Source organism: Argentina anserina, chromosome 4 (genome assembly GCF_933775445.1).
Source record: "Argentina anserina chromosome 4, drPotAnse1.1, whole genome shotgun sequence".
Taxonomy (NCBI): domain Eukaryota; kingdom Viridiplantae; phylum Streptophyta; class Magnoliopsida; order Rosales; family Rosaceae; genus Argentina; species Argentina anserina.
The window spans coordinates 27,139,849-27,156,141 of NC_065875.1; the positions used below are offsets into that span (position 1 = coordinate 27,139,849).

At 40.1% G+C, this 16,293-nt stretch overlaps 5 protein-coding genes across 6 annotated transcripts; 4 read left to right on the forward strand and 1 right to left on the reverse strand.

Annotated features, from left to right (window-relative positions):
• The first annotated feature begins 1,370 nt into the window (after positions 1-1,370).
• Positions 1,371-5,124, forward strand: LOC126792918 (protein NRT1/ PTR FAMILY 8.3-like). Of its 2 annotated transcripts, XM_050519429.1 has the most exons (6): positions 1,376-1,446; positions 1,540-1,615; positions 2,337-2,442; positions 2,522-2,739; positions 3,180-3,736; positions 3,984-5,124. In XM_050519429.1, the coding sequence occupies exons 2-6, from the start codon at positions 1,565-1,567 to the stop codon at positions 4,804-4,806; spliced, it is 1,755 nt and encodes a 584-aa protein (XP_050375386.1). In that variant the 5' UTR covers positions 1,376-1,446; positions 1,540-1,564; the 3' UTR covers positions 4,807-5,124. The 2 variants fall into 2 exon arrangements, with proteins under 2 accessions (XP_050375385.1, XP_050375386.1); XM_050519428.1 differs by having other exon boundaries at positions 1,371-1,615.
• A 153-nt stretch (positions 5,125-5,277) lies between these two features.
• Positions 5,278-8,353, forward strand: LOC126792919 (protein NRT1/ PTR FAMILY 8.3-like). Its single transcript, XM_050519431.1, has 5 exons — positions 5,278-5,729; positions 6,166-6,271; positions 6,358-6,575; positions 6,701-7,257; positions 7,371-8,353. Exons 1-5 carry the CDS (start codon positions 5,679-5,681, stop codon positions 8,191-8,193), a joined length of 1,755 nt encoding a protein of 584 aa, XP_050375388.1. The 5' UTR covers positions 5,278-5,678; the 3' UTR covers positions 8,194-8,353.
• A 619-nt stretch (positions 8,354-8,972) lies between these two features.
• Positions 8,973-11,115, forward strand: LOC126790242 (eukaryotic translation initiation factor 3 subunit I-like). The gene is made up of 7 exons (XM_050516406.1): positions 8,973-9,471; positions 9,612-9,745; positions 9,837-9,956; positions 10,060-10,149; positions 10,407-10,493; positions 10,573-10,652; positions 10,822-11,115. Exons 1-7 carry the CDS (start codon positions 9,072-9,074, stop codon positions 10,895-10,897), a joined length of 987 nt encoding a protein of 328 aa, XP_050372363.1. The 5' UTR covers positions 8,973-9,071; the 3' UTR covers positions 10,898-11,115.
• Positions 11,116-11,148: 33 nt separating this feature from the next.
• On the reverse strand, positions 11,149-11,986 carry LOC126792518 (short-chain dehydrogenase reductase ATA1). The gene has a single exon (XM_050518925.1). It carries the CDS (start codon positions 11,984-11,986, stop codon positions 11,159-11,161), a length of 828 nt encoding a protein of 275 aa, XP_050374882.1. The 3' UTR covers positions 11,149-11,158.
• Positions 11,987-12,367: 381 nt separating this feature from the next.
• Positions 12,368-14,659, forward strand: LOC126790877 (NADH dehydrogenase [ubiquinone] 1 beta subcomplex subunit 7). Its single transcript, XM_050517244.1, has 2 exons — positions 12,368-12,764; positions 14,443-14,659. The coding sequence occupies exon 1, from the start codon at positions 12,447-12,449 to the stop codon at positions 12,759-12,761; it is 315 nt and encodes a 104-aa protein (XP_050373201.1). The 5' UTR covers positions 12,368-12,446; the 3' UTR covers positions 12,762-12,764; positions 14,443-14,659.
• The last annotated feature ends 1,634 nt before the right edge of the window (positions 14,660-16,293 follow it).

A 16,293-nucleotide genomic window follows, 5' to 3' on the forward strand; every position in this document is an offset into this window, starting at 1 on the left:
AGCAACGGGAGGAGATCGATCATAAGCTAAGAATACTAAAGGCATTCTACGATCGCGATGAATCTTTGGTCGGCACATGAACCCTAAATGTGTATCTATATAATCTCTTTTACACATCAACTTTAGAATTAATCCCATGCATGGCATAAAACAAATAATTTGAGGTCCTCCTATAGCTAGCTATCTAGCCTCCAGCCTGGTTCGTTTGTTATTGAGGACTGATTTGAAAACTATGAAATGTGCATGCACCAACGTAGAAGTTAATTAGAACAAACATGTTTCTTTTGGTCCAGATCCATAGGGGATTGGCGTATTGAACATTATTAAACCATAGATTCTTTTTTTGATTTGTTAAATCAATGGGTGAAAAAACTACCTAAATTAGAGCACCTAATTCTAAAGAGTTTGCGTGATGCATGAGGCGCACGGCATGGATTTACATTAGGGCAAAGTCCGTTTCACTTTTGACATCGGCGACGCGGCGAATCCGAGTCGTGGTGGTTGGCACCAAAACCGGCAAAATCAGAGCACCTGGATTCCCTAACAGGCTGAACTGGGCCTATTATATTTACGGCGAATGCCCACAGCCCAGTGGGTCTTGCATGGGCTCTGTATCGGTGAATACTGCCCAGCTTTCTTGAGGCCCAAGCTCCTTTTATTTTCATTGATGTTAATGTTATTTTTAGTTTGTAAACTAGAAATGCGCAAGATGGTTGGTGTGTGGCCGTGTATCTATACATACAATCTCGGTCGATGATTGAGAATTTAAGATTAGTTCAGATCAATACATATGCTTACATGAATATGTGTGCCTAAAATTGCACCGAATACTTGCATTGCTGCGAAATTAAAGATTGATCGACATCCAATTAATTTTGGTTCGGAATATTGAATGGTGTGCTTGAGAATCTATTCGCTAATGGAGTTTTATTATCTCGCATTCTTTACTGTTAATATGCACAAAATATTAGCGATGGTGTGTTTCAAACTAATCATACATGTGTATACGGGATTTTAGTGTAACATACAAGGATTTGAAAAGTTAGTTGCCCACAACAATTCTTCCGCATGCATTCTATCTTCTTCGGCCTGCTCTGATATTAGAATCTTGGAAGGCGTGTCACCGTATTCATGCTGCACCATAATTTATGAAGCTGAGGTGAACATGATCCAGAACCTCTGAATTTGGTTAGTTGTTGAAACTTGAAACTTGAAACTTGGAAACTTGAAAGCTTGGTTTACCCTTCTTGGTAGGAAACCTTGTTCTTATTTGATATTTTGACCATTCCCATACATCGTAGTATTATATAATTTCAACGTCCTTATAATTTAGTTCCGAGTCCCAAGGTATTGTCTGCTTTCTACGTCACGTCACGTAAACCAGGTTCCTTCTTGACGTCTCTCTACCTCTCGCTTGTATCATCTCTTACTATTCCAACTTCCGAGGTAGAAAAACTACAACATATCCAATCTATCTATCTCTCCGAACACCTACTTATGATGTTTGGTTGATTATATATGTATCATTGATATCCCCAGAAAAGAGATAAAGAAAGACAGAGAGATGGGTTCTCTTGAGGACGAGAGAGCGTTATTGGAAGATGGTCTTCTTCAGGTTCGTAAAGTTATACTTTTTTTTTCTTCTGATTAATATGTTGTATTGGTTTGCAAAGATTGATCTTTGATTGTGAAAACAGAGGGTTTAGTTTGGATGAATTGGGTTTGTCTCTAATAGAGATCTTCAGGGTGGTTTGACTTGTTATCCAATGTAAAAGTTTGAAGCTTTAATTGGAAACATGGCTAAACAAAAATAGAAATACTGAGGAGCTAATCTATTAGAGGGAATTGGGATTGATGGACCTGCAACTGGGTATTGTTGGGTAGAAGTTATTGAATCAGTGTATGCTTTCAGTTAAAGGATTAGAATTTGATTACAGGTAATTTACTAGGAGGTAAAGTCAACATAAATCTGTCATGAAAAGTTGAAAACACAATTGTGCTATAAAACTTCCAAGAATGTGTAATTTATCTTCAGCCAAACCCCATCGGATCATGCCGTGGTGTCAAGCATGTTTTTGTAGCTGTATGCATGTAGTTAGATGATGAATGAGCTATTTTCCTGTTTGTAGTTTAATGCAAGATTGCCGAACTCTTCAGATGATCCGAATTGATTTGTGTTGTCTTTGTGTGTGGGTCGTCTTTCCTGCGTTTTGGTTTGAATATATACTAACTACCCTGGCAGGGATCCATTTGGTCTGCATGACAATTTTAATTACTTGAAAGGTTTTGATTTTTCTTATAGCTTTGTTCCATTATTTACATGCTGGTATCTTCAGGATGAAAGCAATGGATTGTACACAGGAGACGGCTCAGTTGACATTAAGGGAAACCCTGTTCTAAAGCAAAATACTGGAAACTGGAGAGCTTGCCCCTTCATTCTAGGTGATCTTTTGCTCTGTATGTTCGTTGTGAGTATCAAATTAGTACCAAATTCTTATCAATCTGTTGTATATCCTTACAGGTACCGAATGTTGTGAACGCTTGGCCTACTATGGGATTGCCACTAATCTGGTTACTTATCTTACAAGCAAATTGCACAAAGGAAATGTTGCTGCAGCGAGAAATGTTACCACTTGGCAGGGCACTTGCTATCTCACACCACTCATTGGGGCTGTCTTAGCAGATGCATACTGGGGAAGATACTGGACAATTGCTGTTTTTTCCACCATTTACTTTCTCGTAAGTATAAACTGTAGAGATTCTCTGATATGAATTGGTGCACAGAAGAACTTAGACATATATTACACATATACTGTCTAGATTAAGCCCCAGGTCAACCTTTAATCTCATCTTAATGAATTTAAGTCTCTCATCCTTGTTTAATTAGTACTAACTAAATCCATGAAGCTGTTGTCATCTTTGAATTTGGAGAGAGACGATTGGATAACAGATCAGTTATAATTTTTTTTCCGAAGATTGAAAGGATAATTGTAGTTTGCAATGTTTCCATATTATGGTACGGGCAACACATGTAACTCCAAAACAACTCCTTGGTGTTGGGAAAAATGTTTATGTAATTATCAAACTTGGGTTGACAATTCTTGCACCTGATATGTTATCTTTCTTTTCCACTTTTTATGTGCATGTTTACTCATCGTTTCAATTGTTGTTGGGCACAGGGAATGTGTACCTTGACTCTCTCAGCAACACTTCCTTCATTGATTCCTCCTGAATGTGTTGGTTCTGCATGCCCCACAGCTAGTACGTCACAGTATGCAGTGTTTTTCTTTGGGCTCTATCTGATTGCTCTAGGAACTGGTGGAATTAAGCCATGTGTTTCATCCTTTGGGGCGGATCAGTTTGATGATACTGATTCCAGGGAAAGGGTAAAGAAGGGATCGTTCTTCAACTGGTTTTACTTTTCTATCAACATTGGAGCTCTGATATCAAGTAGCTTTCTAGTATATATTCAAGACAATGCTGGATGGGGCTTAGGTTTCGGTATTCCTGCATTGTTCATGGCTGTGGCTATTGCTAGTTTCTTTTCAGGCACACCACTCTATAGGTTTCAGAGACCAGGGGGGAGCCCTCTTACAAGAATGTGCCAGGTTTTGGTGGCGTCTTTTCATAAGTGGAATGTGAAAGTCCCTGAAGACAGTAGTCTCCTATATGAAACACAAGATAACGTCTCTGCCATTGAAGGAAGTCGTAAACTGGAGCACAGTGATGAGCTCAAGTATGTTTCTGTTCTCTCAAAAATCTATCTATTTAACAAAGAATTTTAATTTTTCCATGTTTGAGATTAGGAACATAGCTATTAGTTGTACAATTATGTTAATTTTTAATGCATCCCTCTCTTAAATGATCGAAGTGTATTTGATTTCCTACTATGCAACATTGTGAACATTATTTTACATGTTTAGTGTTTAACTCGATGACTACGAAATCTTCCTTCAATTTTAATGAAATTTACTTTGATGCAGATGCCTTGATAAAGCTGCTGTCATATCAGAAGCCGAGGTGAAAACTGGAGATTATTCCAATCCATGGAGGCTTTGCACTGTTACACAGGTGGAGGAATTCAAAATTTTAATCCGCATGTTCCCTATCTGGGCTACTGGAATTGTGTTTTCTGCTGTCTATGCCCAAATGTCAACCATGTTTGTGGAGCAAGGGACGATGATGGATACATCTATCGGTTCTTTCACCATTCCCCCAGCCTCCCTCTCATCTTTTGATGTCATTAGTGTTATCTTCTGGGTCCCCATATATGACAAGTTTATTGTCCCAATTTCAAGGAGATTTACCGGTAAAGAAAGGGGGTTCTCGGAGTTGCAACGGATGGGCATTGGTCTCTTTCTTTCTGTCCTATGCATGTCAGCTGCTGCTGTGGTGGAGATTTATCGATTGCATGTTGCTAAAGAACTTGGTTTGGTTGACAAAGAGGTAGCTGTACCAATTAGTATTTTTTGGCAAGTTCCTCAATACTTCTTGTTGGGTGCTGCAGAGATATTTACATCCATTGGGCAACTTGAGTTCTTCTACGACCAATCTCCAGATGCGATGCGCAGTTTATGCAGCGCCCTATCACTTCTGACCACTGCACTGGGCAATTATCTGAGCTCTTTCATCCTGACAGTAGTAACTTACTTGACTACACAGGGCGGGAAGTCTGGATGGATCCCGGACAACTTGAATTCAGGTCATCTGGATTATTACTTCTGGCTCTTAGCAGGGCTCAGCTTTATAAACATGGTAGTGTACATGGCATGCGCTGGGAAGTATAAACAGAAGAAGGCTTCTTAACGCCTCATTGGGGAAAGATTCAATCCATACTTCATCGGAGAAAAAACGAAGAAGTATCTGTATGGCTTTTAACTTAAAGCCATTTGTAAAATATCATCATTCAGTTATTGATGCTTTGTAAATAACCACACCAGACCCTGCATTTTTCTTAAGGTACCTTGGAATTTTAAAAGAATTTGTTCTTGTATTATAGGTTGGTCTGAAGAGGCCATTAGTTTCTATTTGTTGAAGCTTTTTTCATCTGTGACTCAGTTTCTGCCTATATGAATTAACAGAAACCATCTCTAAAGTATTGTGGCTCTTAGAAACATTGAGCGGTCAGTGAGTGGCACAGTTAGAACTCTAGTTAATGAAGGTGTGGGTCTCAGTTGTCATTGGCAGATATCTACTGTCAACTATCAAGTATCAAGACATTGAAATCTCGTTTGTGTTCTACTTTGCTTTCTGGGTTTTCTATTTCTGCCTTAAATTTTTGTTACCCAAAGCCCTCTAGTTTTCGACTTCCATTCACTGATATTTGGTATTTGGTTATTGATCAAGTGGGATCCTAAGCATGTTTCATGACTCAACTATTTTGCAACTTTGAGCTTTTGCAATGGACGCTGGTGCAAATGCAACTGGGGGTCCAAACTCCAAACCAATTATTTGTTCTTGCGTGTGATCCTCAAACAGTTCACCAGTCCTAATCAGGTCTTTGGAATCGAGCCAAATAGTTTGTGCTATTCTTGTCAACCATCAGTTATTAGTCGAAAGCCACAACAAGTTCCATTCTTTAATCAATCCAAAACTTATTCTTCATCTGATCTTCTTTACAGCGATGACACTCTGAACCCAGGACAAAGGAAACCCCCAGATATAAACGAGACAGAGAGATGAGTTCTCATGAGGATGAAGGAGCTCTTTTAGAAGATAAGCTTTTCCAGGTTCCATCTCTTTCTTAATCTTAGCATTGCCTAATCTTTGTGTGTATTTGAAAAGTGCAAGAAATGGCTCTTTAATTTCTTCCCTGCAAATTTTATGTCGTTCTTGGATTGGAAGATATTCGTTTGCTCTATCTGTTTCCTGTCTTGCCTGTTTGCAACTGCTGGTGTATCATCTATAAAGAAAAAACATATTTGACTTTGATTTGGTTGGTAGTGAATGGAGAGGAAGATTTAGGTTCTGTGTGCCAAGTTCTACCCTAAAACTGAATATATTAAGAATCTATTATTCTACTAGCATTATTTGCTTGACATTTGCCATTCATTGTCTTACTGATATGAATGCTTCGTTTTTGATGCTGTACATTTGTGTATTGACTTCCTCACCTCTTTACAAAACTATTGTCTGTGGTATATGTGATGTTTTATGTATCTTTAGAATGAAGGCAGTGGACTCTACACTGGAGACGGTTCAGTTGACAGCAAGGGAAAGCCTGCCCTCAAAAATAAAACTGGCCAGTGGAAAGCATGCTCCTTTGTTCTTGGTGATATACTGTTTTCATCATTGGCTATTATTTTCCTAGTAATGCATTCTATTCATGACAGTATATAAACTGAAATATAAATGCAGGGACCTTTTTTTGTGAACGATTGGCCTTCTATGGGATTTCTACCAATCTTGTCAATTATCTTCTTGACACACTACATGAAGGAACTGTTGATGCTGCAACAGCCATTACCAATTGGAAAGGAACTTGCTATCTTACACCTCTCATTGGGGCCATCATAGCGGATACTTATTGGGGACGATATTGGACAATCGCCTGTTTCGCCATAGTCTACTTGATTGTAAGTATAAGAAGCAGAGTAGTCATCAATAGTTCAAGCCATATTTTCATACTCTAATACTTGATCACATTCCACGCGCTTTTTTATATCTCCCTCACATGTCGAATGGTTGCCATTTCCTGCAGGGAATGTTAACACTGACTCTCTCGGCCTCAGTGCCTGCACTGGAGCCTGCTGAATGTCTTGATTCTGTGTGCCCCGAAGCTACTACTGCACAGTATGCTGTATTCATTACTGGACTATATCTCATTGCATTAGGGACTGGAGGCATCAAACCTTGCATATGGCCTTTTGGGGCTGATCAGTTTGATGATTCCGATCCCCAGGAAAGAGTGAAGAAGGGATTCTATTTCAATTGGTTTTACTTTTCTCAAAACATTGGTGCTATTATAGCCAGCAGTTTACTGGTGTGGATTCAGGACGATGTTGGGTGGGGGATTGGATTTGGAATTCCTACTGCTGTTATGGGAGTTTGCATTGCAAGTTTATTTTTAGGTACTTCTCTGTATCGATTTCAGAAACCAGGCGGCAGTCCTCTTACAAGAATATGCCAGGTTTTGGTTGCATCATTCCATAAAAGAGATCTGAAGGTGCCTGAAGATGATAGTCTCCTTTATGAAACACAAGACATTAGCTCTGCCATTGCAGGGAGTCGTAAACTGGAGCACAGCAATGAGCTGAGGTAGCCTTCTTAGTTCTTATTCATTAGTAGTCTAAATTAGGGTTGCAGCATTCCACTTTCACAAAACACTGCTGTTTTCACTGCGTTGAACGTGTATTGTGTCTTTGCTGCAGGTGCCTCGATAAAGCTGCTTTAGTGTCAGATACCGAGATTGAAGGTGGGGACTTCTCAAATCCATGGAGGCTTTGTACTGTCACACAGGTAGAGGAACTGAAGATTTTGATTCGAATGTTTCCAATCTGGGCAACAGGAATTGTGTTTTCTTCTGTTTATGCCCAAATGTCTACATTGTTTGTGGTACAAGGCAAGCTCATGGACAGAGGTGTTGGTTCTGTCACCATCCCTTCAGCATCTCTCTCATTTTTTAATTTTGCAAGTGTTATTGTCTGGGTTCCTATCTATGATACAATTATCATTCCAATCGTCAAGAAGCGTACAGGTAAGGAAAGGGGGTTCTCACAGTTGGAACGTATGGGAATCGGGCTCTTTGTATCCATTCTATGTATGTCAGCTGCTGCAGTGGTAGAGATCAAACGATTGCAGCTTGTCAGGGAGCTTGGCTTGGCTGACAAAGAGGTTGCTGTACCGCTAAGTATACTTTGGCAAATTCCACAATACTTTTTGTTGGGTGCTGCTGAGGTTTTCACCTTCATAGGGCAGCATGAATTCTTCTATGAGCAAGCGCCGGACGCCATGAGGAGTTTGTGCAGTGCACTGTCTCTTTTGACAAATTCTTTGGGGAGTTACCTCAGCTCTCTTATTCTGGCAATCGTCACCTCGGTCACTACACAGGGAGGGAGTCCAGGATGGATTCCAAACAACTTGAACGAGGGTCATCTTGATTATTTCTACTGGCTTTTGGCCGGACTCAGCCTCCTAAATTTGCTGGTATACATGGTCTTTTCCAGAAGGTACAAGGAGAAAAAGGCTGCTTGAGGAGTCTTAACAGAAGCTTGATTTCCAAGCGACTGCCAGATGCAACTGTTTACAATATGTAGTTGTAAATCGTAAGATTTGCTTGGTTGCATTGTAAGATATGTATTGTTTTTGTTAGCAATGAGCACTTGTGCTATGCAATTGTTGGATCAAATGATCAAACATTACTTCAGTTAAAGCAGCATAGATCAATTCACTACTCAAAAACGCACACCAACAAAAGTCAATACATAGAACACGTGGTATTGTCATGTGGTGTATCTTGTCAATTATAATATTTCATGGTGTGTTAAATATGTAGGCGGTGAAAATAATAAAAGATTATTTAAATATAAAAAAATACAGTAAAAATAAACTAATAACATTAAATAATACCCTACATAGACTTAATACCCTACATAGACTATGTACCGGGTACATATAATTTATATAATTTTTTTACAAATTCAAACTCTCATAGTGAATAATCAAAAACCAAGAGATCTTGTCTTCACAATAGCTAGCCTCGTACCTATACACGTGTTATTAAGTAGATTGACAAAAATTATGGAAGTGTTTTTACGGTTTTTGTTTTTTTTTTTAATTATGTAAAGCATAAACACGCAAGTTATTACTACGTATCCATTTAGTAAATTAAAATTAAGATGTAATTAAGATTGATGTCAGGAATAAGAGGCCCAATGTAATAGCTGTGGACTGAAGAGGCCCAAATGGCTATAATGGGCCTCCAAATTACTCCTCCCCAACCCTACTGCTTCACAGAACCAGATAGCCTTCACCAGCTTAACCCTAAAACCTTTATACTCGTTGTCTCGTTCTCACTGCCCTCCGTCCGTCGCGTTTGATCGTTCGATTCGCCGTAGCTCAAATCCAAAAAGATGAGGCCGATTCTGATGAAAGGGCACGAGAGGCCCTTGACCTTCCTCAAGTACAACCGCGACGGCGACCTCCTCTTCTCCTGCGCCAAGGACCACACCCCCAACGTCTGGTTCGCCGACAACGGCGAGCGCCTCGGCACCTACCGCGGCCACAACGGCGCCGTTTGGTGCTGCGACGTCTCACGTGACTCCTCCCGCCTCATCACCGGTAGCGCAGATCAGAGCGCCAAGCTCTGGGATGTTCGGTCCGGCCACCAGGTCTTCACCTTCAACTTCGACTCTCCAACCCGGTCGGTTGAGTTCTCCGTCGGCGATCGGCTCGCCGTCATCACCACCGACCCCTTCATGGAGCTCACTTCCGCTATCCACGTCAAACGCATCGCCGCCGACCCCGCCGACCGTAATCATCTCAGCCTTTTTCAACCCTTAGTTGCTTTTCTCAAATTTGCTGTTTAATTTGATTAGCTGGTTTTACATTTGTGTTTTAATTATATCATAGCTAATCCTGAGCTTTCGATTTTTCGATTTCGATTTGTTTAGAGACTGCGGAGTCGATTCTGACGCTGAAGGTGCCTCAGGGGAGGATGAAGATCAACAGAGCTGTCTGGGGGCCGTTGAACAGCACTATCATAAGCGCCGGAGAAGATGCCGTCATTCGTATTTGGGATTCTGAGGTGATTTATTAGCCTTTTTTTTTTGTCGAGATGCTCGCGTCGACGAAAGTGTGGATGCATTTCTTATTATAGTGTTGTATTGGATATGCAGACTGGGAAGCTACTACAAGAGAATGCGAAGGACGAGGGGCACACGAAGACGATTACTTCACTAGTAAAATCTCCTGATGGTTCACACTTTCTAACCGGTTCGCACGATAAGTCTGCCAAGGTGATGTTACTCTTACACTATTGCTCTGTGTAGTTCGTAGTTTGTGTGAGTGCTAGTTCTGAAATGATTGCTGAATATGCGCTTTGTTGGTGTATATGTTTAGCTTTGGGATACAAGAACATTGGCTCTTATCAAGACATACCGGACTGAGAGTCCAGTCAATGCAGTTGCAATGTCGCCTCTTCTCAATCATGTAAGCTTAACTTCATTAATCTCAGTGTAGTTTAATGAAATTTACTTGTTCTGAAAAGCCCATTGGAATAATAATGGATCTGTACATGAATGGGACAATGTGTTATGCCGAAAAGGCCATTGAAATTATAGCGGAATCTGTACATGAATGGGAAAATCCATACAGTATTTTGTGCTTTTAATGTTATTATGTGTTTGCTATTGTTTATCTGGTAGAGTTGAAAAGACTTAAACATGAATTTGGATTGTGCTTCCCAGATTGTACTTGGTGGTGGTCAGGATGCAGTCAATGTCACCATGACTGATCATCGAGCTGGGAAATTTGAAGCCAAATTCTATGACAAGGTAAGTTCTGTTCTTCCCTGATTTTTATGTGGTTTTGTCCACTTCAGTAAATGATGTTTTCCATTGTCATATGCCTTAGATTCTTCAAGAAGAGATTGGAGGTGTTAAAGGGCATTTTGGACCTATTAATGCTTTGGCTTTCAACCCTGATGGTAAAAGGTATGGATGAATCACCTGCTCGGTGGCCTCTGGCATATGTTTATAGATAGAGGATCAATGCTTTTTCATTGATAATGTGGCGTGTTATCTGTGTGTATGTATAGAAGTTGGTCGCATAGAAAAGATTTCATCATGTCTAATCTTTGTAATTTGTTTTTTTTTTCTTCAGTTTCTCAAGTGGAGGTGAAGATGGTTACATACGTTTGCATCACTTCGACCATGATTACTTCAACATCAAGATTTAGCTTTGAAGTCAATTTTGATATCAGTCGTAGCTCGGGAGCTTGTTGGAACCTTATTCTCTCCCTTCACAAAATAGCTGTTTTTAGCGATCATTTACATAGCTTTGATATTGCAATTAAACCATGTTCCTTATTTGCTCTTTTGCTTGTTGTTGGAACAATGTATTTGTAGAAGATTCTGTAGATGAGAATGATCTTATTTATCCTTCTAGTTGCTTGCATCTATTATGTAAGATCGACATCGACTACATGTTATCTAAATGACTATTGTCTATTGGTAGATTGATAAATGAAGCTCATGCTACTGGTAGCAGAAGTATAACCCCCGTCAAGCACAAGATTATGGGCTGTTATGAACCCCGAGTCTTCGCTGGCAAGATACAGTGCAGCTTCTGCTACATCTTTCACCGTTCCACATCTTCCACGCAACAAGCTCCCCCTTTCCCCCACAATCTTGCCTACATCTTCGGCCTGTATATCCTCCCCAAGACACTCTCTGTAGGCAGTGACCAGAATCTCTGTAGGAACCCCATGTGGTGAAATGCTGTTCACACGGATGCCATGGACTCCCAACTCGCATGCCGCGCTTCTCACCAGTCCGTTGATGGACTCCTTTGACAATGTATAGGCATGTCCTCCGAGGCCTCCCATGATAGCTGCAGAGCTTGATGTGCAGATGATGCTCCCGCTTCTTCTGGTTTTGATCATAGCTGCTGCTGCATACTTAATTCCATGTAAATTGCCGAAAATGTTCACCGCGAGAAGCTGCTGCACCTCTCCCATGTCAAGGCTGGTTATACTCCCCGACGGACCTGCAATGCCAGCATTATTGAACATGATGTCAAGCTGGCCTTTCCATCCGAGTGCGAGCTCAACAGCTGATTCAACATCAGCTTCCTTGGACACATCACAGTGCACATACCGTCCCCCAATAGATTCAGCCAGTGCAGCTCCCAAATCGTCTAGTATGTCCGCTACCACAACATGAGCGCCGTTTTGGGCAAACAGCTTGGCCGCAGCAGCTCCGATCCCTCTCGCGCCCCCCGTTACAACCGCAACTTTGTTCACCAACCTAGCACAATTCAAAACCATACACAGCATTAGATTCCATACTTGACTTGAATCTAAAATGAAAACACAACTCAAATATTAACAGACTTCTTCGAAGGCAGTAGCATTTTTGACTCCATTTATGTTCCTCTTAATGTCTATAAGCAGATTAATGGCCTCTATATACTCTAAGCTAAACTTTGTTAAAGGATTAAACAATGTCAATAGATTAGAGTAAACTTGAAAGAGTTGAGCGGTACTCTTCAACAGTCTCGTTATTAAAGTCTTGCACACAGAGCACACACTTCTTTCTTCCTATCTACTTCTAAACCATAAATTAAGATTCTGGATTGGGCTTTGTAAGTCCAACCCGGCCCACAGTTAATAAAAAAAATAAGAACACCTCTATTTCAATGTCATCAATCTTCAATCGCCACCTGAGAGCTGTGCTGGGCCAAAAACGACGTCGTAGAGCGGAGGGCGGAACCCTAGGAGGAGCGAAATGGCGGCGGAGGGAACAACGAAGAAGATGATAGCGACGCAGGAGGAGATGGTGGAGAACAAGGTGCCGATAGCGTATAGGGATCAGTGCGCGCACTTGCTGATACCTCTGAACAAGTGCCGCCAGTCGGAGATGTACCTGCCCTGGAAGTGCGGCGACGAGCGCCACGTGTACGAGAAGTGCGAGTACGAGCTCATCATGGAGCGGATGCTTCTGATGCAGAAGATCAAGGAGAAGGAGGCGGCGCTGAATCAGAAGGCTCCGATTCACCAGGGCCAAGCTATCCCTCTCATTCCCAAGACCGCCAATGCTTGAGAGGTAATTGAATCTTTTGGCTTTGAGTTTTGTCTGTGAATTGTTTGGTGGTGTTAATTGTGTTTGATTAGGATGAATTGGATTGGAAGGAGGATAATGTTGATGGTTTAGGTTGAGTTTAATTGATTCAGAGGGTTTGTGGTTAGAGCGGTTAGGGTTTAAAGGTGGTTAGGTCCTGTGATTCAGCTCAATTTTGATTTGGAGTTAGCGAATTTGCGATCAATGTAGGAGGATGTAGTTTGGGGTTGTTGATGGTTAAGTAAGGGGAAAGCTGTAGATAGGGTTTTGGGAGCTCTTATTTGCATTTTGTAACAATATATGCGGATTATTAGCTCGGAGAGGATGGAGGTTTGGTTGGAATGAGAGGTGGGATGCGTATGAATGAAGCTATGAATTGAGTGGAATGTGGGATTTGTGCTTGAGCCTGGAAAGAAGAAACTGGCTGAGTTTTACTTATAGCTGTCATTGTGCGGTAATGTCTGTAAGTAGATAAGTCTCCTTGTTATTTAGGTGTTGTTATTATTTCAGTTTGTGAGAGATGAAGATATCATTTGTGTTTCTTGTGGTCTTTGGTAATTGTATTCTTGCATTCATTCATGAAAGCTTGTATGCAAATACTCGATGTTACAGGTTGAGAAAGGATTGTTTGATGCTCTGCGAGAAATAGAAGTCCCTCATTTAGTTCCGGTCATGTGAGCGTATAAGCTTATTAGGGAGTGGAAAAGCTGTTTTCTGATCTGAAAATAGAATTTGACTATTGTATGAGCACGATCTGCTGATTTCAGTCATACTAATCCGGCAGGCTGCTCAAGTGTCATGCATCATATGTTAGTCATTAGCTTGAGAAATGTATCTGTTTGGACTCGAAATTTTCTCTTCATTACATGATGAAAAACATTTGAAGATTTGACGATTGCACATTTGCGCTCTCTCTTGTCCGTCTGAGTCATTGTTCACTTTGCTTCAATAATGAAACATTGGAACTAAGATTGGTGGACTGAACAGTGAAAGTAGAAATTTCATAATATTTTCGTGTGAATATGGCCACACAATTTTGTTTGATCCTGTATTTCAGATTTTCATGTTGCTTTCTAGTAAATTCGTGTTTTGGTACCCACCATCTCTGTATATGAGATGGGTAAGCCATTTTATTGATGTGGGAGTCTCAAATGTTGAATATTGTCGGTATAACTTGTCTCATTGTACTTTTGTGGGTATACTATTGGTTAAGGTAAAACGATAGATTCTGAATTGTACAAATCTTAACTATGAGCCCTAGGCATGACCGCATGAGGTTAAGCTTCTGAATAAAATTTTGTGGTAGTTGTTGGAATAGTTTTGCTCATTTCTAGGTTCAATCCTAGCTTTGCTTTTTCTCATGGAATAGTTTCTGATGAGTTCACTTGGCACATCATATCTTATCGTATGCATGTTCTTGACAGTTGACACTGTTGACTCATTCGTTTTCACTAATTGCTCTGGGCAAACTTTCATGTGGAAGTTAAGGGAAACACAATAGACTGATGACCTAATCTCAAGCTTTTATAGATGTGTTGATTGATGTTTTGAGTAACCGATGTTTAGGGACTATTTAAAAGTTGCACATACCTGTCATGCTTCTCCGGTTAAATTTCACTGTTTTATTGATTCCAACCTGCTAACTCGTGTTAATTTGGAACAGGAAGCTTAAATCGGAGATGTGGATATTTTGATGCTTTTCACCGCTAATGATGATAAAATTCGTGGGACTGTACTGAGACAATGATGATAGACCCTTTACTTTTCTCAGTTGGGCAACCTGTTTCAACCTATTGAATAAATTAAACTCCTCTCATTTTCTGGATTTTGTATTGATATTCTGGAAGGATATTTGCACATTTGAGCTCTGCTATTGTACTCTACTGAGATCAAATTAGAACTACAGTACATATGTTCATAGTTCATACACATCTACTGTTGGGTTTTAACTTTGGAGCAAAAGAAAATTATTTTGAAAGAGCAAACTAATGAATAAAAATAGGTCTGCATTTAAATTTCTCCACCTGGGCCATTCCAGGTTGAGAGTGTCATTGGGCTTGACTTAATGGGTTGTAATTGGGTTCACTTGTAAAACTATTGGGCTTAAGGAGACCACTTTGTCCCACACTCCCACTCGTCAAATAGCTCTCAAGGAGAAGTTAAGCGTAGAGAACGTATGTATCATCAGGTCCTCATTTCGTGCCTTGCATGACAGTTTATTACGTGCATGATCGACTAGAGCCACCTTTTAACCTTTATATTATTTAGAACACAATCTAGCTAGCTTTGCTACTTTCAAACTTGGTATTATTCACTTCATGTTTTCAACTACCTAATTCCAATTTCGATGACTGCGTTTTGGGGCTAGCTATTATAAACATCAATTCCCTAGATTCGAGTTATTTGAGCATGTGATAATTGCTTGTGAGAAGTATCAAAAAGTCATGTCCAGCGACTCCAGCCAAACAAATCCAAGAAAAAAAGGGGTTTAAGAATGTGTATATATTGTACTAAATTACTAAAGCATGTCGCGTGGTATGGTATATAAAGTTATATACGTTGTACATTTAGCTGCTTATTTTGACCTGCTTATTGAACTAGGTGAAGCCTAAGTCTTAAGGTTCACAGAGACATAGACCTTTGGCTTGATCGGTTCCAACTTGGAAATTCCGAGGATATATATATATAAGAGTAATAAGACTATAATTTCGTTCATTATTGTATAGTGTACGTAGTCGACTTGAGGAGTACAACTAAATATCGGCAACATTACCTGCAGTACCACGTACAACGAAGACGTAGAAAGAAGACGGCACATTTCCGAAATACACGTACTTTCTGTCATTTAAAATGTGGGAGAGTAAGAATAACAAATGAAACGACGTCCATGTCAACCCTATGGGAATTAAAGTCCATATTTGCCAACTTTGTGCATGGAAATGCTCTCATCAGCCCATATTTCAAAAGCAAAGCATGCATTAGTAGAATTACTTATTGTTCTAGATCTTGGAGTGAACTATCCAGATATATATCTATAAACATTTATCTTAAATATACACTAAAACAGCAAGCTTCTAGTTAATTTCGTTTTCTAAAGAAACCAAACCGTCTGGAAGGTCGATCTTTAGTGCATGTTAATTTCTCGTGATCGATCCGTTGTACATTAAAGCTTAATTACTTGTTTCTAATATCGATTGATACTGTTCAAATGACGAGATCAGAGATTCAGATTACATGCATGTAGAGACAGATGTGGTAGCAGGTGCAGCCAAAAGGCTAGATACGAAGGAATTTGATGATGAACTGGAATTCAAAAGATTGTCAAGTTCAATTACCTAATTCCATGCCTTGAGCTTGAAAAGTCAATGAACGTACCCCTCCATCGTTTTCTCGCTTAGCTCTTCCATCAATCATTCCTTTTTCTTCTTCGTTCCCAGCAGATCATTATTCCAGACTCACAGAAAAGAACAATGATTCTGTTTTCTTTTTCTCTAGCTCTCTCCCAAAATAATGT